Here is a 25,368-nt window from a genome sequence, read left to right on the forward strand (position 1 = left end):
GCCAGGTCAATTAACAAAAAATAAAATAAAACACAGATATATATATATATAATCTTATAATATTATTTTTATATATATATTTAACGGTAACGCGCTCTTATTGCTCTTTCCAGAGGTATCTGTTTCTTTCTCTACACCATATATCATACTTCTTCTGCCATACCTCTTTTATCGCCTATCTTTTATACTTTACTCTTTACCCTCTTTTAGCCCATTCTTCTTTCCCTTCTCTCTCTTTCTCTCTTTCTCTTACTGGAGAATGGAACTGATAGAAGATGCCATATTGTGCCGTGATTGGATACTGTGTTTTAAACGAACGCAAAACCAAAAACACATCATTGTAAATTGTACAGACAGGCATTGATAGATAGACATAATATTTTTATTTATTTATATTATAAAGATTTTTATATACACAAAAGAAATAATACAAATAGTGTAAGTTTGGCCAACACGACCAGGGGGCGATGGGGGAGAAGTTGGCATATGTACCAAAGCGTACATATTCATCACAAGCTGGCGCACCCTTTTAAATTAACTCCCCAGGCGTCAGAGGGCGCGTAATATTAGCTCCCGCGATGAATAAAAACGCTATTTTGTTTTTGCCAAGTGTTCGGAAGGCTAGGTATTCCTACCCTCTTTTCTTTCCCACATGTAATATGATATATATATATATATATATATATAGTGTATTGACTTGAGCCTTTTCGTGCTTGTGGTTGTGGTTGTGCTTATGTCTGATCACATGTACGTACGTATGTGTCAGTATCTGGGACCTGGCATTGGCATTGGCATTGGCATTGGTCTGTACAAGATGTACTTCAATTGTTCGTAGAAGCAAAGTAGGGTAATTCCAAAAAAATAAAGACGTGGTATATACTCCTTTTTTTTCTAGTTCTGCCACCCTTAGTCCAGCTCGTTCTTTATTTCCTCTTGAAAATTTATTTTTGCCTTCTTTGGCTGCCCGTGTTCATCATCCAGAAAGACCATGAGCTCGTGTCCTTGCCCTTGGGTTCTGTAGTTTCCAGACCTCATATACGGATCATTCTGCTCAGAAGCAGCAACACTGGCTCAAACCAAGTCTGGTTTTCTTTTAAAAATAATGATGATAATAATAATAGTAATGATTATTAATGCGAGTTCAGTCGGCTGTGTTGGTTTGGTTGTCTGGTCTATTTTGCTACCTGGCCGTTTGATTTCTTAACCCTAGTTCAGGTGACCCGCGCAAGAAGTGCGCACACTTTGGTGTGTACAGCAACTCAGGGCTTACTAGCTAGCAAGCATTTAGGATAATATATATATATATATTTAAGAAAATAGACACGCAGAGAAAGAGAGAGAAAGAGAGAGAGAAAGAAAGAAAGGGTAGCAGCTTAATAATAATAAGAAGAAGAAGAAGAGTAAGAAGAGAAAAATGGAAAACAATTTCAAATTTATACTCCTTTTCTATTGTTTCGTTTTTATTGTATATGTATATTTATCTATCGAATGGACTGGAAACAAAAACAAAAAAAAAACACCAAAAAAAAAGATCCTGGTGGCATCACGTGTCAAGGATATACAATAGCGGTAGACAGATGAATTTTGCCCGAAATTGAATTTTATTTGTTCTTTTTTTAAAGGAATATGATTGGACAAACTTGAACAATATTTGCTCAAAAAGTTATCCTTCGTACGCTGGAGAACAGCATTAGTCTGTCCACACCAATTGTAAATCTTGATTAATTTTAATTTGCATAGCAATTCAATAATGGATTGTATAATGAAGATCTAATTTTTGTAGTCAAATTTCTGGTGGAATAATATGTATATATGCTTTATTAATAATTTAATTGCGTAAAGTACTTGGCATAGTCTATCAACATGTCATGAAATATTTAGAAAAAAAAGACAGCTAACTAACAGAGGAAATGTTGTCCCAAACTTTTAATCTAGATGATTCGTACATACAGATAAAGTATCATGTTTAATTTGAGTTTGATATTAGCATTTTATATTATTCAATAAAAGTAGATAATGTGATGGGAATTGTGGCAAGCAAGAAGGTTGGGATGTGTGGAGTCTGGTGTAAAATCGTCTATAAAAAATACTTGATACTACCAGTAATATGTTCCTTTACTATTATTGTTCGTCTCCATATACCTGGCCTGTATATAGGACTTTCTCATGACCAAGCCTTCGTCGCCTTTGTAGACTTGTCCAAGAAGATTGATAAATGAAATCTTTTGAACTCTGTCATTGACAAAAATTCTGTGCCTTATCATGGTTTTTGCACTACACAGAGACTCATCATCATACTCAATCTTGTAGAACTTTAGAAGACAGCCATACTCTGATTTTCTCATTGTTGTTGCTTCTTTTAAAACCAGTGGCAAGGCGGAAGGCGGAAGAGGCTCGTTACCAAACGTTTGTTGTTCCGGATTGGTGGCGGATTCCAGGAATGACGGAAGATGAAAGAATGGCGGCGAGTTTTGATGATTGCCAGATGGAATTGTTCTGGTTATACTGTCGGTAAGTTTGCTGAAGAGAGGGATGTAAGAGGGGCTGGTAATGGTGTTGAGATGTGTGTGATAGAAATCACCCTTGGAAGAAACCTCAATGAACTTCTTCATGTACGTCTTCTCAAACCCGCTCTTTTGATTTGTCTGAAATCCTTTCAAGACACCATTGAAGCGATCAAAACTGAACAACCGAAAGCTGTATATTGGTCCAAAATCCTGGAATTGATACTTTCAAATGGAGATGACGATGCATGTTTGGTGATAGTAAATCGACCTTATACAATTCTTCACAACCACAGCAGAGTTTTTCCAAACTGACATGGGCTTTATCAATCTCTTCTTCTGTAATGGCTGGATTTGTGAGTCTCTACACGTATCAACGAAATGAATCCAGTTTACAAGAAGATGGCTTGGAAGGCGTGTTTTTAGCAGAACAGGAGAGTATATCAGACACCAGGATTCCCATTCATCTGCCTTCATAAACAGAAATTCTTTCCCAATCTTGTTTTTCGGGGAGGTGTATCATATTGGAAGTACTATTCTATCAGCTTCTTTTTGCATCTCAACAAAATCCTTATAATCAAGAAATTTGTTGCTGATCCAGGTGTCTATCATTCGTTTTGTGGTTCCGAGAAAAAGATTGTGCATAGGATCTATAATGGTCGATCGAACTGGCCCAAAGTACACAAGTCGATGAAGCTCGGACCAACGAACACCGTTCTCAATCTCCAATCGCTTTCTTTCTGCCAATGTCTTTGCGTTCTTCCACAGGTTTGCATGTCTGCGGTTTTCTTCTTTTGTGTGGCCAACCAATTCCGAAAACTTAAGCCCAAAATAGTTTACAGCAGTGAACCCATCAATACAAGTGAACTGACAATTGCATTTATAGCATGCACATGTGCTGTTGTGAGATATAAGCCCACACGTCTTTCTTGCAGCAGGGATGTCGCATGCAACCATCAACAGAGCAGCACACACCAGAGCACCTGAGCAGTTATATGTATCAATTGTGATACCTTTATACAACAGCACAAGCTCATCAACAAGAAGACGCAAATAGTTGTTGATCTCGTCAGTGCTTGCTTCTTTGGATCCAGGCATCAACCCAACAAGAATTACATTTTCTGCCTTGTTACGCTCTTCTCTTGGCAGATTGTTAATGGTGAGATATATGGCACTGCAAGAATATGTCATCCCATCAAAGGGTTTAAACCAATCGATGTTAAGTGTCAAGAGTAATGACCGTTCCTTTGCACCAATCTGAACACCATCCTCCTCAACTAACTCTTTCCACATTTTTCCGTCGTACATATCGAACAAAGTACCATCAACCTTTGGCTCACGGTTCCACTGATTAATCATCTTTCCGAAAGAAGGGCAAATGAACAGGTTCTTGAGGGCTACTGCCAACGAGTTGTAGACATACGTGCGCTTTTGAATCACTGCATTTCTTATACCGGAGTTGTAGAGATCGTTTCCGCAAAAAGTCTTGCTACTGACTTTTTTGGAATTCCAAGATGTGTATGTGTTGTTGCTATAATTGTACAAGGTATAGCAATCACTGCATGCTACGTAATTTGATACACAATTCGTAAAGTCACTATATCCCGTCATCTTCTTCAGACCAGGAATATTTGTAAGTCTGAATTCATCTCCATAATGTTCAAGGATTGTATTGATGAATGTGATCAAGATTGCCCCACTTTCATTCACAATGAACCAAAAAAAAAAATTCCGATAAAGATAGTCTTACTCTATTCCAATGAATGTCATCAGGTTTTTCTGAAGATTGTATAAGTAGACATACTAGAATATTTCCTTATTCCTTACGTTATTTAGTCCAGAAAGAATGTTCTCTTTATTTTCGCTTACCCGCAACTTTTATGTGGTTTTGGTCACTTTGAGAATGAGGCTTATTTGTAGCTTTGTCTAGTAAAGTATATATGGAATGATTGCGATACGATTATTAGTCTATGTGTTCCAGTTTATTAGATATCTGTATTTGCTATAATATGTTGATGTTTATCTTTAGGAGACAAAGTAATTTGGTGCGTAGCAACAGTACCCGCACGCGCATATTAGTACATCTATATGGGCTGCGACGACTTTTGTTGTTTGGTTTTGTTTATTGAGGGTATTATATAGCCGAGGGTGAATTGGTTACAAATTAGGCTGTGGCAAGTTAGAGAGTTTTCTATTTCAAGTCACCTAATGTTTAGAATAGTGATATTGGTTAGAAATGAGCTTGCCAGATGGCACCTAGAGTGGATACCTAAATAGTGTCTGTGTTCACGTTAGTGTTTTTACCGTGGGGATATTCAAGCTTATTTCAATATGGCGCGTTTTGTATAGGTCTATTTCTGGGTCAAAATAAAGCCTTTATCGTAGTCCATCTTTAGTCCCTTTCCCTTATTACCTGTATATCTCGGATCTTCTTTTGCACTTGGATTCAAATCAACGTCGATGGACATCAATCTACACCCTTCTCTCAGGCTCGTGGTCTCTGACAAGGTGCATCCCTTTCTTTTGATCTATATAACCTTACCTTGGAACCTCTATTGCGCTGGGCAAATTATGATATACCTTTTACTGAGTTTTCTTTGCCTTTGCGCTATGCTCTGTCGTCACTTATATCCCTCAAGCTCTTTGGCTATGTCGAAAATCTCTATTATTCCTGCATGACACCGCTCACCTGTCACCATCTTCATCGCCATCTTTTCACATACCTCTTGTTTTCTCCTTGGCTGCTTTTCTCTTCCAAAATGACATTCAAGCTTATAACGATTTGACATCACAGCTAAGCTAGACTGATCCTCCGCAACTCCCCTATTATACCTCAGCTTTCCACTTATTCGACCCTTACCTCAGCACAATTTATTCTGTAAAACTATTCTTTTTAAGGTTGAATCTGCCTGTCACATTTACTGCTATTGTTATTTATCAATCCATAGCCGTGTCACAGTGCTCTACTCTCTCATATCTCCTAGCTTTGGTATGTACTATGCGTTATCATTGTACTTCTACCTTTCTCCCGTCGGATTTGTTCAATCACGAGCAAGTCTCTGCAACCTCAATCTTTTCCTCTAATATCCTCCGGCACCTTCTGCCAACTTATTAGGCTCGAGAGTCTAGGAATTATTAAGCTTCAAGTTTATCAAGCTACTCCCTAGTTGTGCTTGTTTCGGCCACTCGTACAGTTCCACTTTGGTTTTCGAATGTCCTCCGCCTCGATTATTTCTATTCTGGGCCACCCATTCCTTTATTATTTCTACCTCCTTGACCATCTCATCAACGAGAATTTAGCTATTCCCCGGTCACCTTACTTGCGGCGGTTAACTTTGTTCGGAAAAGCTTCAACCTTTTTGTCAACTTTTTTTATGCCTTTCCCAACCTCTTTTCACTCCCACTGTTGTTTCCACAGACAGATCTACCTTTCTGTCCGGATGGAATGATATCCAGTTTTTCGAGGCCTATGATGGTAGTCCTATGTTTGGTGTGCTCTCTCAACATTTCCTCTACCAAAGACTTCATTGTTCTATTGCTCTTCACCGGGTTTTCGAAAGTCCCTGCACTCATGTTCTCATTATGTAGCCTATCCTACACCATGTTATCTCTCCATCCAAGTTTTATTCAACACAATTCCATTCATTGGCTTTACTTGCTGGGCCAACTGTCGGCGCCTGATCTTTCTTGAAGGCACTTATTCCTGGTCTACCTTGGCATAATTTTCCCACTCGGTCATTCATAATTTTCTCCGACTCTCAATATTAGACCGCTCACTCTATCGGTTTATCTCCTGTACCTTACTTAATGATACTCGTGACATTTGATTCCGTGCCCTACATAAGAAAGCTGGCTGTTGGTTTAGTCCACACTCTTGGATCCCTATATTCTTCCTAGACACTAAAACTCACCTTGTATTCAATTTCCTGGTAAAGCCTTCCGTTTGGTCGTCTATACGGACGTTATATTTCAACCAACCAACTACACCCACCATTTTGCTCTACTATCTATAATCACCTACTTTTCTTTTTTCTTTCAATGATATCGTTCTTTCCGCTACTACCATTTTTGGCTGTACGATACTAGTTATATGGAACCATCAGTGGATTTTCATTTTTGACAAAGTTCATTTTGTCCCATTTGCAGTCATATCTACTGTCACTACTCTTCCCTGCCTCCTCAATAACAAGATTGACCTCGATATGCACACAGTATATATAACACAAAATAGAAAAACCCAAAAAAAAAATCGTGATTTCCTCTATTGTTTTTCAGCGTAAAGACTTAACGGTAAATCAAAGTCTGTAGCTACCCACAATAAAAAAAACATTGTGCCTATTACAAACTTCTTTTTTTTTCTCAAGCCAATAGAGTTCAAGTTTTAATTACTATTTGAGCTCTTTGTCTTGGAGTTTTCACGTAAAGAGAAACATACACACAAATGCGTATATATATATATATATATATATAGATCAAATAATGTCTTTTCAAATTCAAGAAACTAAAAGGAGCGTATACCAAGCACCAGAAGGCTAAGTGAAAAGAAAGATAAATGTCAAGCCACAAACACTGGAAACACCAGTGCGGTCATTGCTAATACAATAGTTAGTGGTGAACTAGGCCATGTCATTTTATTGAATATTCCTACTGTAAATACCAAATTGAATGGCTATTACGCGCTTTCGGAAAGATTCACAAATTAGTTAACAACTTTGGGACATAAAGTGTTAATGCTCAAAAGACTTTGCTATGAAAAACCAATATATCAGAAGAATCTCACAGATTTTGTCTTTCGTGTATTTCAGTAAAATATGTAGTTATATAGCTAATAAGGAAGATCTATAATCTAAGAGTTATGCTTGAGTGTATTGATTAGGTAAAGGAAAGGTATGGTTTTGTTGAACTGTTAGGTGAATAAAATGCCATGACTGAAATGATCAAAGAGTTCAATATTTTATACAAATGAATTTCTTAATGTTTCATGTTTAAATTAAATTATTAAATACGGGTGTATATATATATTATGTGCGTATGTAGTTTGTACTGTGATTTTGAAATGAGATGTTTGTGACCTTGAAAGATACAACTGTAAATAAACAAAGTATTGCTCCACAAGGTTTTATTTTATATTTGGGAAACCAACACACACATCATGTGCTTATATACTTGTATAAATTTTGTGCTTTTTAATTAGAATTATATAATCACCCTAATATTATTATTATTTGGTACTCTAAAAATTATATACATATAAAATAAAAGGGAATCACCAGGGAAGAAAGACAGACGGCTCTTTCCATTACTTTAATATCTTGATATTCCTTCTTTTGTTTTTCTCTTTAAAAAAAACACAGGGGGGTTCGAAGACCTGGATCAATACCAATATCAATGGTAATATCCGTACCCGTACCCGTATCCCTATCCCTATCCTTATCAACCTTGTACTGCTTTTAGATATCTATATAAAGTCATCTCACGCAAAATGACCAAGTGTATGGAAATAATACAGTGTAAGTAGCATAGTTGATCGATATTGTTTCTATCAACAGAATCTAAACCAATCAGTAAAATAGATATGTCTTGTAAATATCCTATAACAAAATTGAGTGTCGTGGTTGGCGAAGATGTCAACAATGGCTTGGAAGAAGCATGTAAGAAAACAAAAGCAAAAAAGAGAAATTGAGGGTTTCCCGTTTTATTTTTATTATTGTCTATGATAAACTGCAATACTTCATCTGTGACTCACCGCAATTATTCATTGTCAGTTCAAGTACCTTTATCCCAAAAAGATTCCTTTTTTTCTGCCAAAGATACAATTACAGGAGCGTTCGTAGTTGATGGCGATGAGATTGAAGAAGGAGATACCGGTTTTGATTTTGAACAAGAAGAAAACTTTGATGACACCAGTGTGACCTCAATAGTAGAACCAGGTATGAATTAATACGGTATAGAAAATTAATCAATATATTTTTAAACTGACTTAACCTTTGTCTTTTGATAACATGCCCTTGTATATCCGCTTTGTTGCAGTATTCATTGTCATATTTCACTTGATCTTTTTGGTAGAAAGCGGTGGATCGATTCTCATTGACTTGGAATACTCTACTGTCTCTCTGTGATATGTCTGGCGCCCTTCCATTGACGATCAATAGCTTGAAGCATAAAACAGGATTTAACATGGCAACAGACGGAATGACAGTATACATTGCATGCTCACAATGTCATTCGATTTATCCTCCGGAAACAAGTCAAAGAGTCTGTACATTTAAGAAATTCTCTCAATCCGCCATTTGCAACAACAATCTCTTTAAAGTGTCAACCAGAAATCGTTCTCTTCCAGCAATGGTATACCCATTCAACTCTCTGAAGTACGCCTTGCAACAAAAATTCTCCAAGCCAGATTTCGTGTCCAAGATCAATTTGTGGAGAAATCGTCAAATAATTGAAAGCACCAAACTTGACCTTTTTGATGGTGCAGTTTGGAGTGATATTAAAGACATCAATGGCAGACGGTTTGTTGATGATGCCCAATCTTTAATGTTGACTCTGAATATCGATTGGTTTCAGCCGTTTGATGGACGAACACATTCCAGCGGTGCGATATATCTCTCTATCAACAATCTCCCACGGAGTGAACGCCTTAAGTCTGAAAATGTCATTCTTATTGGTATGATGCCTGGGCCGAAGGAAGCAAGCACTGACAGCATGAATCATTACTTGAAGCCGCTTGTTGACGAATTGGTGAAGATGTACATTGGTGTAGAAATGACAGACTCACAGAATAGAAAGATTGTTGTTCGTGCTGCATTGATGTGTGTTGCCTGTGATATCCCTGCTGCTCGCAAAACCTCTGGATCTACTGGCCACATGAGCACATGCGCCTGCCACAAATGTCAACGACAATTCACGACTATAAAAAAGACCAACGAGCTTGACTACTCTGGATTCAAATACAACAATTGGGTGAGACGCACAAAGACAATGAATCTGGAACATGCTGTCAGTTGGGCAAATGCACTCGATATCACTGAGCGAACACGCCTGGAAAAATAGAACGGCACTCGGCGGTCACAACTTCACGGCTTCACCGATTATCCTAATTTGATCATCCTGCTCGGTGTACAATCATTGACCCTATGCACAATCTCTTTCTTGCAACCGTCAAGCGCATAGTGCAGATTTGGAAAGAGCTAGAGTACTTTGACAACCAAGCTCTGTTGGCCATGCAAGATCTGGCAAATGGTGTTGTTGTTCCACCTGACTATGCACGTATCAACAAAAAGATAGCCGACGGATTTTCTTTCATGAAAGATGACGAGTGGAAATCGTGGTGCCTTATTTACTCTCCTTTTGTCCTGAAGCGCATTCTTCCAGTGAAGCATCTTTCCAACTGGATGTTTTTTTGTAAATGCTTACCGTTTACTCACAAAACCCTCTGTAACTGCTGACGACATATCCAGTGCCCACGCCCATCTCCAATCGTTCTGTAAAGGGTTTGAGAAGCTGTATAAAGAATTCCCTGTCACTCCAAACATGCATTTACATCTCCATCTGGGCGAGTGTATTAACGATTTCGGCCCTATCTCTGTTACTATCCAATAAGAAACAATTTTCTAATAAGGATTTTTATAAGCAATATCTTACTAAGAAATCCTAGTAAAATTATAGTAATAACACAATTAGAAAACATATAAATATTCAATATATCTCTTATCAATAAACATTATCTTTCGTTTCCTTCAAAAGTTCTCTATTCTCTTATACCCTTTCAGCCAAGCGTCGGTTTCCTCTCTCTGAGTTAATCTAAGCTTATTTTACACCATTCTTCCCCAGTTCGCAGTTGATTTTTTTTTACATAGCATTGCAAATAGTCAAGATCAATTAGAACCTTTGCAGCGATCTTCTACCAGCAGTACCTTTTCTCTATCTGACTTTGTTGAATAATCTTCAAACCCATCACCAGTGTTTCCGATTAAGCTTGACCCAAAGATTACAATTTGTAAAGGACATTATGAGTGTTTATTGGGAATTTACAAACACGTGTATGATGGTCGAAATTTTCTTTTGGGCATTATTTACAGTTGTTCTGATAATATTTTTCTTTGCCAATAACCGAATTGAGAGAATGAAACAGATTTCTCTTCTTGGGCAAGAACACTGTTGTGTGTCTACTGGAGATTTTTTTTTGTTTTCACCACAGATAATACTTTCTGTAGCAATCCTTTACTACTGCAAGCAAATGTATACAATTCTATATGATTTATTTTCTGTTCTGATAATTGATATCATATATATATATATATTATAGCTGTCGATTATTATCAATAAAGCAATATATTTTCTTAAGCTCGGATTTATCCACGTCTGGTTACCTAAACCAGCTTTCAAGCCTTTTATTTTTTGGAGTGGCATTCAATTTATTCTTCAGGGAGGTATCAACCATTGATAGAAGAAGTAATTGAGCTATGGAACGAACCTTCTTCAGTACACACTTATGAATGAATTATTCGAATTAAACGCTTGTATTTTTCTTGACTGTTGCAAAATATAGACTTACTATCACGAGTGAGTTTAGACGATTTGAAATTACCTTTGGCACACAAATGAATAAACACATCATTGACCTCTTTATGGCTATTTATCTGAATGGTCTTTTTTATTAGAGAGCTTTGTGCCTTGTTTTACTTTTATTGTTTTTTCGACCAAGAAGGCAGCTTATCCATCTTCTCCTTTGATAGTTTTTTTTCCCTTTCCCCCTTAATTTTATGAGACATAGGGCCAGCGCTACCTTTTTTAGCGACGGAGCTGTAAAGGCTATCGAGATCTTGGATGAAATTGTTGGCCTACATGTGTACAAGTATGCTTGAGTATAGCGCTTCAATATAGTTTTACTTTTTTACAGTACCTCTTCACTCCTCCAGCTTGGGCGAAATTACCAGAAGAAGCGTTTTTGAGAGGACGATCCTTCAACCCCAACTTCATCTTCATCATTAGACTCAAAGTCTGAGGTGTAATCATTGTGGAGAAGCTTATCACCTCCCTCTCCAAACTTATCCACAAAGTATTTCCAATAGGCTGTAAGGACCATTTTCCTTCTTTGGCAAACCTGTATATATATATATATGTATTTGAGTGTGCAGGTTTTATTTTGTTTTCCTTCTTCTTAGTCAATTACATCCTCCACAAACTATATTTTGGTATTACCTGAGTTTTTCTCTGGAGAGAACATGCATGTCGCTTATCTTTTAGCTTCTGTTCCTTAGACTTCTTGTCTTTTGCCTTCTTTTGGGAAATATGGCGCACGATTTTACTGCGAACAGTGGCTGCGGACACGCCCTTTCCTTCTTCTTGGCTTAGAATGTATTCAATGGTGGGCTTGAGAAGATACCAGTTTGGTACATAACGTAAAGTCTTGGTGTTGTCATACTTTTCGTAGATATTGTCCTTGACAATACACTCACGGATTATCCTCTGGGTTATATGGGTATTATGTTAATTATTATCACTGCAGACATCCACTACTTACATCCAAGGATGGAAAACGGGAACAAGTAAGTGTGGGATTGACTGAATTGTCAACCGTGGGCACCGCAGCTAATTTTACAGTGGGCACTGCTCCCTTAGGAGACACATTCTTCAAGACTTTGGACAGAACGCCATTAATTTTGTCGAGTCTCACGTACAAATCATCGATGATGTGAGCCGGAATGTCTGTATTACTCGGCACATCCAGCCGAGGTCTCTTTGGCCGCAGTTCTCTCAAAGGGTTACTTGACTCAGGATATATTTGTGATGTAAAAGCTGTAGGATTACTGTAAATTTGTTGGTGGGATGGTTTGATATTATTATTATTATTATTATTATGATGATTATTTGAAAAGAAGAAGAAACAAGATGAGGTACTTTATGCTTACCTTTTATGAGTAGTGCCCTGTCCGTGACTATCAATCGTGTCTTTGGTATCAGTAGCCTCTGACGTGTCAAATCTTTCGGACATAATAGATAACTATAATAATGATGTCCTTTTTTTTCTGTAGAAATAAAATAGAGTAAAAGTAAAAACTTGATTATTTATACGAAATTTAGCTTGAGCTTAAAGTTTGACATTCTCTCTCTGTCTGGTTCGGGGAACACGAGGACTCAGTATGTAACAAGGAGTACTGTAGTTTCATCGTCAAGGAGATACAAGGCAAAGCTTATTGGACACCAATATCTATATCTATACTGTTGACAATGGCAATGGTAACAGCACTCATATTGTAATAAAGATCAATATTTTCCCAGGAATTACATGTTTGTTTTGTTAGATTTTCCATCTACCACGCAAAGAAAGATGTGGTCACCAGAATATTTTTGTACAGCCTTTTACCTGTGTCCGACACAGCTATCAAAAGCTAGCAGAAATTAGAGCATGATCTTTGGACCTGTCAATTTTACAGTCTTCGGGTTAATATTTTATTGAAATCATCACACATTTTACTGTTTGTGGAAGAAACGGCTCCTACACTTAAGAAGCTTGGTTTTACATAAGATGCATATTGTTATGGGTAATAGCACGGTGCACAGAACTGAAGAAGTCCTGAGAGCAATTCATAGCAATGAGAATATTGAAGAGGCAGACCAGAAGAAAGTTACAGCTAAAGATAGCCAAGGTTGGATCTGTTATCACAAAGGTTATTTACAGAATGAATGAAATATATATATATATATAAATATAAATAAAAGGAAGTGGGCTCATAATTGATCAGTCTAGTTTTGTTAAAACTGATATTACTATTATTGTGGTTTGCATATTGTTGGTCAAATATTTCTGCCAAAGAATTTTTCTAGTAAAAATGAGATTCTATTCTCAAGCGCAAAACACTACAACATAAACTCACAGGCTGAATTACAACAAATATTACACGAAAAAAGAAATCAACTTGTAATTGTGATAATTTCTATTACCAAATGCAGTACCTGTTGTGTAAGAATAGAACAAGAAAATATTTTTATTTTTATTTTTATTTTTTTGTTTTGTTTTTTGTTTTGTTTTCCTCATAATTTTACAACGCTTTTTTATTATTGTAATTATTTTATTTTATTTTATTTCTTTAAAGACATACACACACACAGCAACTACAGCTCTAGAAAAAACTATAGCCAAAAAAAAACCAAAACCAAAAGAAATATATCTTTGCTTTAAATATGGGCTGCTGTTCCTCTCGTCCATCAACAAGACCAGATGAGTTACGGAGATCATCGGTGCCGAATGATTACCGTAGGGAATGATGACTTGGTAGCTGAACAAAACTTAATCCTGAATGATGTGATGAAATAAATTTGCATTTTAGCTACAATTCCTGTCCAGACCTCAGTAGATCAAAAGCCTTTACAAACAAGCCAACTCCAACTCCAACAACGACCACGACAACATCAAGAGCAAGGGCAAGAGCAAGGGCAAGAAGAGCAACAGACATCTTTTCCGTCAAATCCTTCGGGAACATTAACCTCCTCTTCAGTTACAAAACCAACGGCGCAGGATGTTAAAAGAGACCCGGCTGAACCGATTGGAGAGAGTTGGCCTGTGCAGATCCGGTTGTCCTCAACCGGTCAGGATATTTCGGTTTCAATTCCCACTTGTGCTCCGTTTCTGTCGGTCGAGGGGCTTCGGCAGCAACTGGTGCCTCATATTAAACCGGGTTGCCAGGTCAAACTGATCTATCTCGGAAAACTTCTTTTAGACACAATGTTGATTTTACCCAATACAGCACACACTCTGTCTAAAAATCAAGCTCTTTCGATCCAACGAGACGGTGTTATCCAGGCTATGGTGTACAAGAACCCTTGATTTTTGCTTTTATTTGTGCAGTCTACTAACCCTATCCAAAATCCCTTACATCCTGTGCATTGTATTGCTCTTTTCTTTATTTCTTCCTTTTCTTTTGCTTTCCAACGATACACACACACACACACATATATATATATATATATATGTCTGTATGTATGTATGCCTGTATGTATTCCATTTTATATCATTTTATTTTTTATTTCATTTCATCCGCATCCATGTAAGAACAAGTCAAATATCCATAAAGCTTGGGTATATGAAATTACTCACTTTTATTACAAATAAATAAAATATTAATAATAATAAAAAGTCAAAATACACAAGCAATGCTTACTGTTACTTTGTATTTTATTTATGAAAGCTTTATCGAATGAAAATCTTCGGGTACTTCATCAAACTCTTCTCCAAGAGCTGCTTTATATTTCTCAAGATCTAATAGACGTTCAATTCAGTATACCCATCTTTAAACCTGCTTAATCAAGTACTTACCCATCGGTTTACGCTTTCTGATCAAGTAATCTGTTATCTTCTTTGGATTCAAACGCTCCTCACGATTGAATTTCAGCCGGACATTGCTACGTGTTCTTCCAGGCAAAAGAGTCGACATCATCTGGAAATCAGTTCCAAATTGTGCTAAAGCCTGCATTTCACCCAAGCACATACACACACAATTAATAAACATTTATATCAAATCTTAATAAACTTTGATTATATAACTCACATCAAAGAATAACTCGGTCTCCTGAACTGTCCAACGTTGACTCGTCGTCTTTTTACCATATGTCTGACTGTTGACTTTGCGGGACATCGAGTTTTCTTCTACAACTTCCATAGATCCATAGTCATTTTGCTCGACCTCAGCTCCCCGATCGATCACCAGAGAATCTGTATCCAGAACAATCTTTCCGTTCACCAATCGTACCTGTGGTGCGTTTGATCTTTGTTTAAGTCAAGCATTAGTTGGATGTGTTTCAATCTAATTATTGAAATCATTCTAACCACAAAGTGTATATATATATATATGCCTTTGAATGCCTTACGTTTCTTCTAGCACAGGTCCATCCGAAATCTTCTTTTGTTGCGCCGCTTTTTTAGCCTCATCCATCTTTTTCTTTCGCTCTTCTTCTTCCCTATCCTTTCGGTCGGCTTCCTCAAGAGCAGCTCCAGTCAAATTCTTACGCTCTTCTAATTTTCGTATCTTTGCCAATCTATGTTGTTCGAATTCCTTGAACGCTTTAGATACAATACCCGTATGCGAGTCTCGAGTAAAGTGTGAAATAGGTCTGTCGAGGAAGTCTGGATTGGCAGGGTCTGTTCTAATGTCATCTAATGTTTGCAAGTCGTCTGGATTGATCTCTTCCCTTCTACGCTTGTCTTTCTTAACTTGTTTGGTATCTCCGTTGGTATGAGAGTCAGCGTTATTCGATGGGACACCAATACTAATCGGAGCCCCCTTTCCCTTAGCTTTCTTCTTGGACTTTCCTGCCTCTTTTGCCTCTTTTGCCTTTAATTTCTCGGCTTTTTCGATCGCCTTTTGTGCAGCCTTTTCTTTTGCCTTTTCTTTTGCCTTTTCTCTAGCAATCTCTCGACTACTTGGCTGACCAGGTTCCTTTGTCTTTGTCTTTGTCTTTGTCTTTGCCTTCGCATTTGGATTCGCCTTTGCTTTTCCTTTTCCTTTTCCTTTTGACTTTGAGTTTCCATCGTTTACGTCATTGGCTGTGTCGCTGTCGTTGGCATTGTCGATGTCGGATTCAGGGTCAAGACCAAATTCTGAATCAGATTCACCCATATCATTTGTATCTAATAGAGTTTTTTTATCAGCCGTATTTCCGCCATTACGAGTAGCGCGGGAGGTACTTTGTGAAGTCGATGCAGCTGTATTTCTCTCTTGGTCTGTATTTTCAGCAGGAAAGGACAGGGATATTTTGGGTTGGGACGAGCTTGTCTTTAATTTTGGTCTGGTCGCCTTTGGTTTGGTCGTCTGCTTTCCTTTTTGAACCGCAATTGCCTTTGCTCTTGAAGTTCTTCGTTCCACAAGACTATCGATTGCTTCTAAATTCAATTCAGAAAAACTTTGGGAGTTTTTGTTCTTGTTAGACAATGCACAGGTTTCAGGGATCTCTTGCTTGATATCTCCGTTGGTCTTTATGATTGGTGGTGCAGAATTTGGAGCTGCGGAATCTCCATTTAGATTCAATGATGTAGCAGATACAACCATAGGCTGTCTTCGTACCACACCAGGCCTACTGGCATTGTCACTCTTGTTTTTAACGACCGTGGGGGTTTTACTGCTAGAAGAAACGGTAGGTAGTCGAGATTTAGCCGACGATGAGCTTGTTTGGGAGGAATTTCTAGGACTAGCAGTCGCAATGCTAGGAATCGCTGAAGATTGTACAGCACTTGGTCGAGATTCCGAGACGATAATTGGAGGAGGTGGTTGATGAACTTGTGGGGGAAGTGGTGTTGGAATAATAGGTTCTTTCTTTGCTGCTTTTTCCTGTATCGGAACAGTAGATGATTGTGACGTGGTTCCTGTTCCAGTTGATGTTGTTGTTGCTTCTGTTGGTGCTGTTGGTGCTGTTGGTGCTGTTGGTGGTTTTTGAGCCGGTGGTCGTGACGGTCGTGCTTTTACTTTTGGAGCGAATCTTGTGCTGTTTTTATCTTTGGGGCATATTAGCTTTAATTGGCCACGCTTGTGTATTTGTACATATTATTCTACTCACTAACACTGAGCGAGGTTAAGGATGACATTTTTATGTTGTTTGAATTGTAATGAAGGTTATCAAATAATAAATTATTTACCTCAAAACAATTGTCAACTGTAAAGAATTCATTAGAATTACAATAATCACCGTCACAATTAAAGAAAATCCGGAATTTGTTTATCCATCCATAAACATTGAATAAACCATTAAAAGTATCCACGTCGGTTTGTGTGAATTAACCCAAAAAAAATGTAAATTTAGATAGAAAGTTTAGATTTTTTTGCTTTCTTTCATCCACAGCAGTTTGTCTAGCTAAATGTTTTGGCTGAAAATTTCTCAATAATATTTAATGGATTCCTGAATTTAACATTTCGCTAAAATATACGAGCAGTAAAAATATGTGACTTTAGGTTTAGAAAAACGGCTGTGTATGGTCTAAAGCTGCGTATTGTAACACGAACATTTTAATAAATCAAAGAGACTCCTTTTTATTCATGCATTCATTCATTTTTTTTTTCAAATACATGTAAAAAATATAGATATTTAGTATGACTGAGAATTATTTTGTGGAAGATACATTAGACTTGCTATAGTTTGGTCTGTGCAGCAAAATAACCAATTTGAACATATTCCCTTATGGATGCCATAATCTTTAGTATTCAAAGTAGTATTTAAACACGTCAGTGTCATTGGGTATTTTAAAGTAAAATCTTCAGGATTGTTTTCTTGATATATTTTTAAACAGGCATAATAGATGCCAGATCAATATCTAATAAGTAAAGTATAATTTTATATACATAATATTAGTATTGACCTAAAGATATAGAAATAAGAGTTGACCACCAGAGAGAAACATAGAGGAGATCTTGACATCTACACATCTCAATCTGGTCAAAAAATTACACTCTTTCAATCTCAATTTATTTATTTATTTTTAAACGCTTTTATTAAGATCTTCATCATCTATAAACTTCAAAGATTTAAAGTACAGATTTTTTTATTTTATTTTTTTAAAAAAAAAAGTCAAGCATCTAAAAACTGGTGAAACCCTCCCCCTATTTTAACTATTGCTAGCCGGTCTTGTTTCAATTTTTATTTTTCCAAAAATGGCCTTGGCAACTTCCTATGTCATTCTTTGGGCCTCTCAGACAGGCAATGCAGAATGGATAGCAAAAAACATTCACACAGAAGCCAAAAATAAAGGTTACAGAGGTGAATGTTACCTAATGGACGAATGGGAAAAGGTATTTATAATATATACATATATATATATATATATATATATTGAACAGAGTCTACATTATGTTTCTATGCTTAAAAAAACCCCCAAACCAAAAAATCGTAGGCCAATCTTGCGACAACTAAAGTAATCATCTTTGTGGCCTCTAACACGGGTGATGGCGATCCCCCAGACAACGCACTCAAATTTTGGAGATTCTTCAGACGTATGAAGCAACCTGACTACCTTGCTCATGCACAAGTTACTCTTCTCGGTCTAGGGGATACTAACTACAGCAATTACAATAATACTGTAAAACGGCTCGAAAAGAAGGCTAAGGAACTTGGTGCAACTGTGTTTTACGAAAAGGGTCTTGCAGATGATGCTGAAGGGTAAATATCTTATACACAACCTTGTTATCAACTATGTTTTAATGTTTTTCTTTTATAAAAAAAATACTATTATTATACGTAGCCTCGAAACTGTGGTTGATCCTTGGATCGAAAAACTTTGGACAGTCCTTCCTTCTGTTTTGCAAAAACAAGATGATATTAATGTGCCAAAAGAAGCTGACTCGGCAGATGAAACAGTCAGCGTTGAATCTGTTACAAAGAATGTCCAGGACATGAGTGTATCTGATCCATATACAAATGAAGCCAGGCGTACAGCCTTGCCCAAGGAGGCCCAGAAATACACCGACCTTCCCAATAGCTTGATCAACAAGGACGCTACTCCAGAAGCAGATGGCGCAAATACAAATCTCGCTTCTGGACATCCCTTGACTATTGACCTCTCGGGACTCAAGCCAGGTATGGGCTTGACAGCCCTGCCAAAGGTTCCTGCATCAATCACCCATCTCGAACGTCTCGATGTAAAGACGGTTGCAAACGAAGCTCACAGAATCCCTGAATTTATCAACATTCCTAGCCCCTTGATCGATGCTGCAGTCACCAAAGTACAGTGTCTCACCACAAAAGACGCCTTAAAACGTACTTTGTTTGTCGAATTAGAAGTGGATAAGGAAATCCAATTCGATCCTGGAGATGCATTCGGTATTCTGGCTCCCAATGACGATGAGTTGGTCGAAGGGGTTTTGGCCCGATTGGTGCCTTTTGAAGAAAGACATGAAGTATTGTATGCAATTCGTGGAGAAGGTATGGATTTAATAATCAAGGTGATGATACAAACTAACTACTGGTCGCAGATTTACCTTCGCATCTCCAGAATGCTTCACGTGTTACACTCGTAGAGCTTTTAAAACATGGACTTGATCTTACCAGTCAACCTAGAAAGGCATTGTTTAGACTTTTGGCTGAATACACCACAGATTTGCAGGAAAAAACAATACTCATGTACATCTGTAGTAAACAAGGTTAGTTCACCAGGTCTATTCACTTCCACCAACCATGGACTTCTTGTTCTATAACTGTTTATATATATATATATATATATCTCGCTTTTCTTTTTCCTTAGGTGTGTCACAGTTTAATGCTATTCGCGAACAATCTCCAACATTGCTTGATATACTTGCCACATTTCCGTCCTGTAAACCCCCGATTTCTCGTCTTCTCGACGCACTTCCTCCCCATATGCCTCGCTATTACTCCATAAGTAACTCACCTTTGAAACATCCGGGAAAAATCTGCTTTGCATTTAATGTTATCAACTACACCACTGCCCACAACGTAAAGCGTAAGGGCGTTGCTACCCCTTGGATTGATGCCTTGACCGGTCTTGTTCCTGCTAGAATCAAAAAACCCACGACAGTCGAGTTTCCTTCCGGACTACTTCATATCCCTATTTTTATGAAGCCTAATGCCAACACATTTACTCTTCCTACCGACACCACACGACCTCTGGTCCTCATAGGTCCTGGTACTGGCATTGCTCCGTTCATTGGATTTTTAGAACATCGTCAAACCCAGCGCAAAATCCGCAAGGCCATGGGTGGCGTAGGAACTAATCCTCTAAGAGACATTCAAAAGGAGTTTGGGGATATTTGGGTTTATTATGGTTTCAGAGAGACCACAAAGGATTATCTATTTGAAGATGATCTTGAAAACTTTGTCAAGGATGGTACTGTCAAAAAGTTAGAGCTGGCCGTCAGTCGTAAAGGAAAGGACAAGGTGTATGTTCAAGACCTTTTGAAGCGCGATATAGATGGACTCTATGAGATGATCGTAAACAAAAATGCTGTTGTTTATATATGCGGTGATGCAAAGGGAATGGCCAAGGGTGTACACGATGCACTTGCTGACATGCTTTGTGAAAAGCAAGGTTTAGATAAGCTGGAGGCAAACAAGCTGCTGATCCAGTGGATGAGTGAACGCAAATATTTGCGTGATTTGGTAAGTAAAAATAGTGTCTTTCTGGGTCGCATTTAATCCTTATTCTAATACGCACATACGCTTTTTTTTGGATTTTTAATTTATTTATTTTTAGTGGGCATAATTGACGAGTATTTGTTGTAATATATTTGTATATATTTATATTATAAAGATCATAATAATATAATATACTCGCACACAGTCAAAAAAAGAGGTGTTTGATTGAGATATGGCTAATAACCAGCATCATCATATTTCGTATTCTCCCACTATTGAAAAAACTAGTCCTTGATTCATATGGTTTCACACCAAAACACCATCTATAATCAAGCGCTTTACTGATCTACAGCAAATGTCCACATGACCATACCAAAGATTGCGTTCAAATTGTTTCCAACGAGTGTAGGGCACAGGCATCATCATAGCCGACGCAGATCGGACATACTCTTTGACAGCTTTTAGTTTCTTTAAGCTCAAGCGTCTGACATGAGTATTATTGGCTGAGTATGTTTCATGATACCACCTTATCGATTGGCCTTTCTTTTTTTTCAATTGAACAAGAGAAAATATTGAGGATCTAGGGTGGCAAGCCAAGGAGAAATCCCCGGTGGCAGACAAGCTATCGATTTTTATAGATGAAAATTCCTGGATTGGCATGTCTATCGAAAATGAGAGACTCGGCATGTGACCCGACTCCTTAATACAGTGCGACAGATATAATTTTGAGAGTTTTGGACATCGTCTTGAAATATGTTTAAACACATGTGGATCAACATAAATATAAATCATATTCAAGGTCTTGAGGGGGTGTTCAGTAAATAAATCTCTTTCACAGGCTGTCACGAATCCACCTGCTATTGTTAGCTTAATTAGAACTGGACAGTCATCCAGAAGTGTGTCAATAGAACAGGTGGTGAATCCATCAATAAGAGTTGAAGAAATATTGAGGTCAGTTAAACATAGCATATTAGAAAGCTTTTGGGTAATTGTAGACGTATTCGAGAGAGGATACCATGGCTCAGAGGAAACAGAGAGTGAAAGGCTGGTAAGAGAGCTATGTGTGTAGCGAATAATATTGGCCAGTTCTTCTTCATCCATACTTTCATTATCGTAACGGGTTACTCTATAGATTTCGAGTCGAGATCCTGCTTCATCTAAACACTTTAAAAAGTCTCGTCCTGGCCATGCAGATTGGATCATTCCAGACAAGATGAACAGAGATAAACGATTCCACTTTGTGGCTGCAAACAAGAAAACATCATTGACTTGAAAATAAGCTTCTTGTTCAAAACTGCTTTCTTCAAAGCTGAGATTGGCCTCAAAGGACTCCAGCTCTGGGTATTGCTTCAGAATCAGCGAAAGCCACGCGGGACTTTCCAGATTTGCTGTCAGAGATAACTTGCGCAGACGTCGGAATACGGGAACATCGAGATGAGCTAATGATACTTTGTCTTGGTCAGTTAATGTTAGCAAAAATCCGTTAAGTAAGAGGCTTTGTAGATGTGGGAGAGACAAGTGTATATTCTCGTAACCTTCAAGGCTTAATTGAGTGAATGAACAGGTCAGGCTGAGATGTGTTAGCAAAGGTAATGATCGAATTAAAGGAATAATGTTATCTATGAATGACAAGCTATCGATTATGCTTCCATCAAATTCGAGGTGAGCCAAACTGCTCTTGAACGTTTTGGCTAATATCTGCGCAGATACAACACTTGTAAGTACTGGTAGCCTTGAAAGCGATTTCCAGTTTCTTCCAATCAGCGTGTGATCTGTAAAATACAGCCACATTTTCGGATCAAAGTCCAGGATTTCAAGGCCAGGACAAAAGTATTCAAGCTGTTTTAGGTCGTCCTGAGTTATACCGGTTTTGTATAGTCGAAGTTCACGAATACAATCTCCAAATGAATATTTTGTCGTCTTGTTCTGCAGAAGATCTTTTATAAAATCCAGAAGACGATTGCGTGTGTAGATTTGGACAGAGATGAATGAGAGATGGTAGAACGCTGTGCGCCATGAATGACACACATTCATACAGGCATGGCGATCTTGAGGAGACACTTTGGCTGATAATAGAATTAAGAGCTCATTTGGTAGCTGGCTTGGTAGTAATGTCTTGCTTTGCTTATTAACTTTTATTGTCATGATTTATCAACAGATTATTAGATATTTTGTATTTGCATTTACATTTGTATCTGTTTTATTTGCTTTTGTTTTTTGTGCCTAATATATACATATATATGTGTGTGTGCATATTGATTGTTCAGTATCGATGATTCATTCCTTAATATCTTGGTTGTATGAAAAATTATGACTATCCTTACGGACAAGATGACCCGACAAGATTTTGAGGGAGATACTGTGCTTCTACTCTCAATTTACTGAATTTTTGAAAAGTCTACCTACTTTTTTGAATTTATTTTGGATATTTATATGAGGTTAAATTGCTCAAAATAATGAGACTAATTTGACTAGGTGTTTGAAGTTAATTTGCCTAACTTTTTGAACTAATCATAAGCAATATTCTTAAAAATGAACTTATTTCATGGAGATGGCAAAGATGATATTGTAGATAGATTTGGCAAGAAAGCAAGTACTTTTGTTGTAGATCCCTCATTTCGATAAACAAGGTTGACAGATTTACAAAAATATAATGCTTCCAGCAAGTAATATCAAAGCCAATGATAATCAATATTATATTTTTAAATAATGGGTGAGCATTTTTTTGTGGTATTTTTTCTTTTTCACAATTTAACATGAATACAATATTTATATATGAAGATGGAAACGAAATGTTATTGATAATAATGGTGGTCCTGAGCTAATGGACAACATTGTTGATCGAAATGAACTTATTGTTGAAACTATTAATACTCATGCAGAGTGCTTAGGAAATGCAGTCCTTAATGAATCTTCTCTGACTTGCCCGATGTTGTTAGAAAAGCCAAAAAAAATAAAAATAAAGATATTCATATGAAGGAGGCAAAACTAAAATGGTAATACGTGCATTATATTGTGTAGTATAAAGTTAAGTTTTTTGATCTGAAGATTAAAAAGTGTATAGCTGCATCAACTGCAGCTACAGTTGGACATTGTCTATCAACCCCTATGGAGTATCAGACAATCCTGATTGTCCATCGGAGACTCCGTCCCTCCAATGAGGTTTAGGGCTTTCTAAGCCACGCTTTTTTATTCTTTGTTTAAATTCAATATCTCTCTCTATACTACTCTATCTCTTTCAAGCCACGCATCGAGACATATTAACTATAGTTACACAAAGGATCATTATGTCCAATGAACAAACAATTTCAAGAGAAGAACTTCAGGAGTTACTCGCCTTTAAGCAAGAATGGGAACAAGACAAGCAGCGAAAGCTTGACCTCTTCCATCCCCTCCCCGAAGAAATCTTGGAAGATTTGGAGCTACCTAAAGCCAATCTTAGGAAACTCTGCAACACATTCGATTGTACGAGAACCAACTACAACAATGAATGGACGCACGGAACAGTCATCAATCGCCAGTACATTGGAGAATGTAACAAGACCAATGTATCTGCAACATCTGCAATCCAAGGACACTACAAGGATTCAGAAAAGTTATGCACGATGGCAAGTGCCTCTTCTGAGTTATTTGAAGAAATCTAGACGATCATCGACGATCTGGATGAAGACTCCACGGCCTATGAGCACTGGAAGACCATTGGCAAACGAGCCCACTGACAGGCTGTGTACAGCTTCAGTTCAGCCCAAGCAATTGATGATGAAGCACGTATCTGGCTCGAAAAGGCTATCGGAGTTTCTAAACACCTTCGATATGCCAACAAAGACAAAGACAAGAAGCTGGTCATTACTGCCCAGCTATCAATCGACATCAAGAAGTCCAAGTTCGAACAAGCAGTTCTTACCTGAGCAGCAGGGGACCCAGGAAATTCCCAACGCTTTCAAAACTTGGGCTTTTCCAAGCATGGAAGGGGAAATGGAGGTGGACAAAGACGAGGTCGTGGTACCTTCCAGTCAAAACCCCGACTACCCCACAACCAACCAGCATCTGAGACACCAGCGCGCCCCAGGCCAGTGAGCAACCTCTGAAGGACTTGTCCTTCACACAGGAGATGTTAGTGCACCCATCAGAGGGAGCACACTATGTGATGCCGGAGGATGACATTGCCCCAGGTGGATGTCTTCAACATTTCCAACACACTTGGGAGAAGATGACAAAGCAGACTTGGCCACGGGTGGTAGTCCAGGAGGAATACTGAATTCCATTCAAACAGGTCCCAATTCCTTGGAGAACTCCACAGCACGAGATATCACAACAAGCAACATTGGATTTAGACAAGGCGGTCCAGAAATTTCTGTTGACCCAGATGATAGAGGAGTCGCCTGATGAAAACGACCAATACTTATCCAAGATGTTTGTGATCCAAGAGAAAGACAAGAAAAGGCCAATATTGGACTATCAGAAAATCAACTCGTATGTACAGCTCCAACATTTCAAGATGGAAGGAGTACCAGCCTTGAGGGATATGGTAACCACCGGATCATTTATGACCAAGATCGACTTGAAGGACGCATACTTGGTAGTCCCCTTACACGAAGCCTCCAGACAATTTCTCAGTTTCTGACATTGTCAGAAGATTTATTGATTCAAGGCCTTAGCCTTTGGTCTCTGTGCCGCGCCTTTTGTGTTCTCAAAATCGATGCGATTTGCCATGGAACCACTGCAGGCACAAGGCATACAGCTAGTCTATTATTTGGATGACATATACTTAATATCGAACACTATC

At 37.9% G+C, this 25,368-nt stretch overlaps 9 protein-coding genes across 9 annotated transcripts; 5 read left to right on the top strand and 4 right to left on the bottom strand.

Moving 5' to 3' along the window:
* Window positions 1–733: 733 nt before the first annotated feature.
* Window positions 734–992, top strand: PHYBLDRAFT_142333 (hypothetical protein; the record flags this gene model as incomplete). The annotated part of the gene is made up of 2 exons (XM_018430783.1): window positions 734–831; window positions 896–992. 2 exons carry the CDS (start codon window positions 734–736, stop codon window positions 990–992), a joined length of 195 nt encoding a protein of 64 aa, XP_018294871.1.
* A 735-nt stretch (window positions 993–1,727) lies between these two features.
* On the bottom strand, window positions 1,728–4,274 carry PHYBLDRAFT_165334 (hypothetical protein; the record flags this gene model as incomplete). Its single annotated transcript, XM_018435203.1, has 4 exons — window positions 1,728–1,791; window positions 2,143–2,697; window positions 3,928–4,203; window positions 4,255–4,274. The coding sequence occupies 4 exons, from the start codon at window positions 4,272–4,274 to the stop codon at window positions 1,728–1,730; spliced, it is 915 nt and encodes a 304-aa protein (XP_018294872.1).
* Window positions 4,275–5,125: 851 nt separating this feature from the next.
* Window positions 5,126–6,498, bottom strand: PHYBLDRAFT_62971 (hypothetical protein; the record flags this gene model as incomplete). Its single annotated transcript, XM_018441048.1, has 3 exons — window positions 5,126–5,364; window positions 5,933–6,093; window positions 6,416–6,498. 3 exons carry the CDS (start codon window positions 6,496–6,498, stop codon window positions 5,126–5,128), a joined length of 483 nt encoding a protein of 160 aa, XP_018294873.1.
* Window positions 6,499–9,640: 3,142 nt separating this feature from the next.
* On the top strand, window positions 9,641–10,106 carry PHYBLDRAFT_142337 (hypothetical protein; the record flags this gene model as incomplete). Its single annotated transcript, XM_018430784.1, has 2 exons — window positions 9,641–9,900; window positions 9,965–10,106. The coding sequence occupies 2 exons, from the start codon at window positions 9,641–9,643 to the stop codon at window positions 10,104–10,106; spliced, it is 402 nt and encodes a 133-aa protein (XP_018294874.1).
* Window positions 10,107–11,191: 1,085 nt separating this feature from the next.
* On the bottom strand, window positions 11,192–12,501 carry PHYBLDRAFT_165336 (hypothetical protein; the record flags this gene model as incomplete). Its single annotated transcript, XM_018435204.1, has 5 exons — window positions 11,192–11,347; window positions 11,397–11,610; window positions 11,680–11,975; window positions 12,031–12,316; window positions 12,419–12,501. The coding sequence occupies 5 exons, from the start codon at window positions 12,499–12,501 to the stop codon at window positions 11,192–11,194; spliced, it is 1,035 nt and encodes a 344-aa protein (XP_018294875.1).
* Window positions 12,502–13,035: 534 nt separating this feature from the next.
* On the top strand, window positions 13,036–14,334 carry PHYBLDRAFT_165337 (hypothetical protein; the record flags this gene model as incomplete). The annotated part of the gene is made up of 2 exons (XM_018435205.1): window positions 13,036–13,156; window positions 13,838–14,334. The coding sequence occupies 2 exons, from the start codon at window positions 13,036–13,038 to the stop codon at window positions 14,332–14,334; spliced, it is 618 nt and encodes a 205-aa protein (XP_018294876.1).
* Window positions 14,335–18,103: 3,769 nt separating this feature from the next.
* Window positions 18,104–20,830, top strand: PHYBLDRAFT_180241 (hypothetical protein). The gene is made up of 6 exons (XM_018438284.1): window positions 18,104–18,283; window positions 18,385–18,650; window positions 18,733–19,412; window positions 19,463–19,630; window positions 19,732–20,606; window positions 20,701–20,830. The coding sequence occupies exons 1-6, from the start codon at window positions 18,146–18,148 to the stop codon at window positions 20,707–20,709; spliced, it is 2,136 nt and encodes a 711-aa protein (XP_018294877.1). The 5' UTR covers window positions 18,104–18,145; the 3' UTR covers window positions 20,710–20,830.
* Window positions 20,831–20,888: 58 nt separating this feature from the next.
* On the bottom strand, window positions 20,889–22,727 carry PHYBLDRAFT_165340 (hypothetical protein; the record flags this gene model as incomplete). Its single annotated transcript, XM_018435206.1, has 1 exon — window positions 20,889–22,727. The coding sequence occupies one exon, from the start codon at window positions 22,725–22,727 to the stop codon at window positions 20,889–20,891; it is 1,839 nt and encodes a 612-aa protein (XP_018294878.1).
* Window positions 22,728–23,876: 1,149 nt separating this feature from the next.
* PHYBLDRAFT_165341 (hypothetical protein) lies at window positions 23,877–24,968 on the top strand (the record flags this gene model as incomplete). The annotated part of the gene is made up of 2 exons (XM_018435207.1): window positions 23,877–24,655; window positions 24,755–24,968. 2 exons carry the CDS (start codon window positions 23,877–23,879, stop codon window positions 24,966–24,968), a joined length of 993 nt encoding a protein of 330 aa, XP_018294879.1.
* Between the last annotated feature and the right edge of the window lie 400 nt (window positions 24,969–25,368).

Source organism: Phycomyces blakesleeanus, assembly GCF_001638985.1.
Source record: "Phycomyces blakesleeanus NRRL 1555(-) unplaced genomic scaffold PHYBLscaffold_5, whole genome shotgun sequence".
NCBI lineage: Eukaryota > Fungi > Mucoromycota > Mucoromycetes > Mucorales > Phycomycetaceae > Phycomyces > Phycomyces blakesleeanus.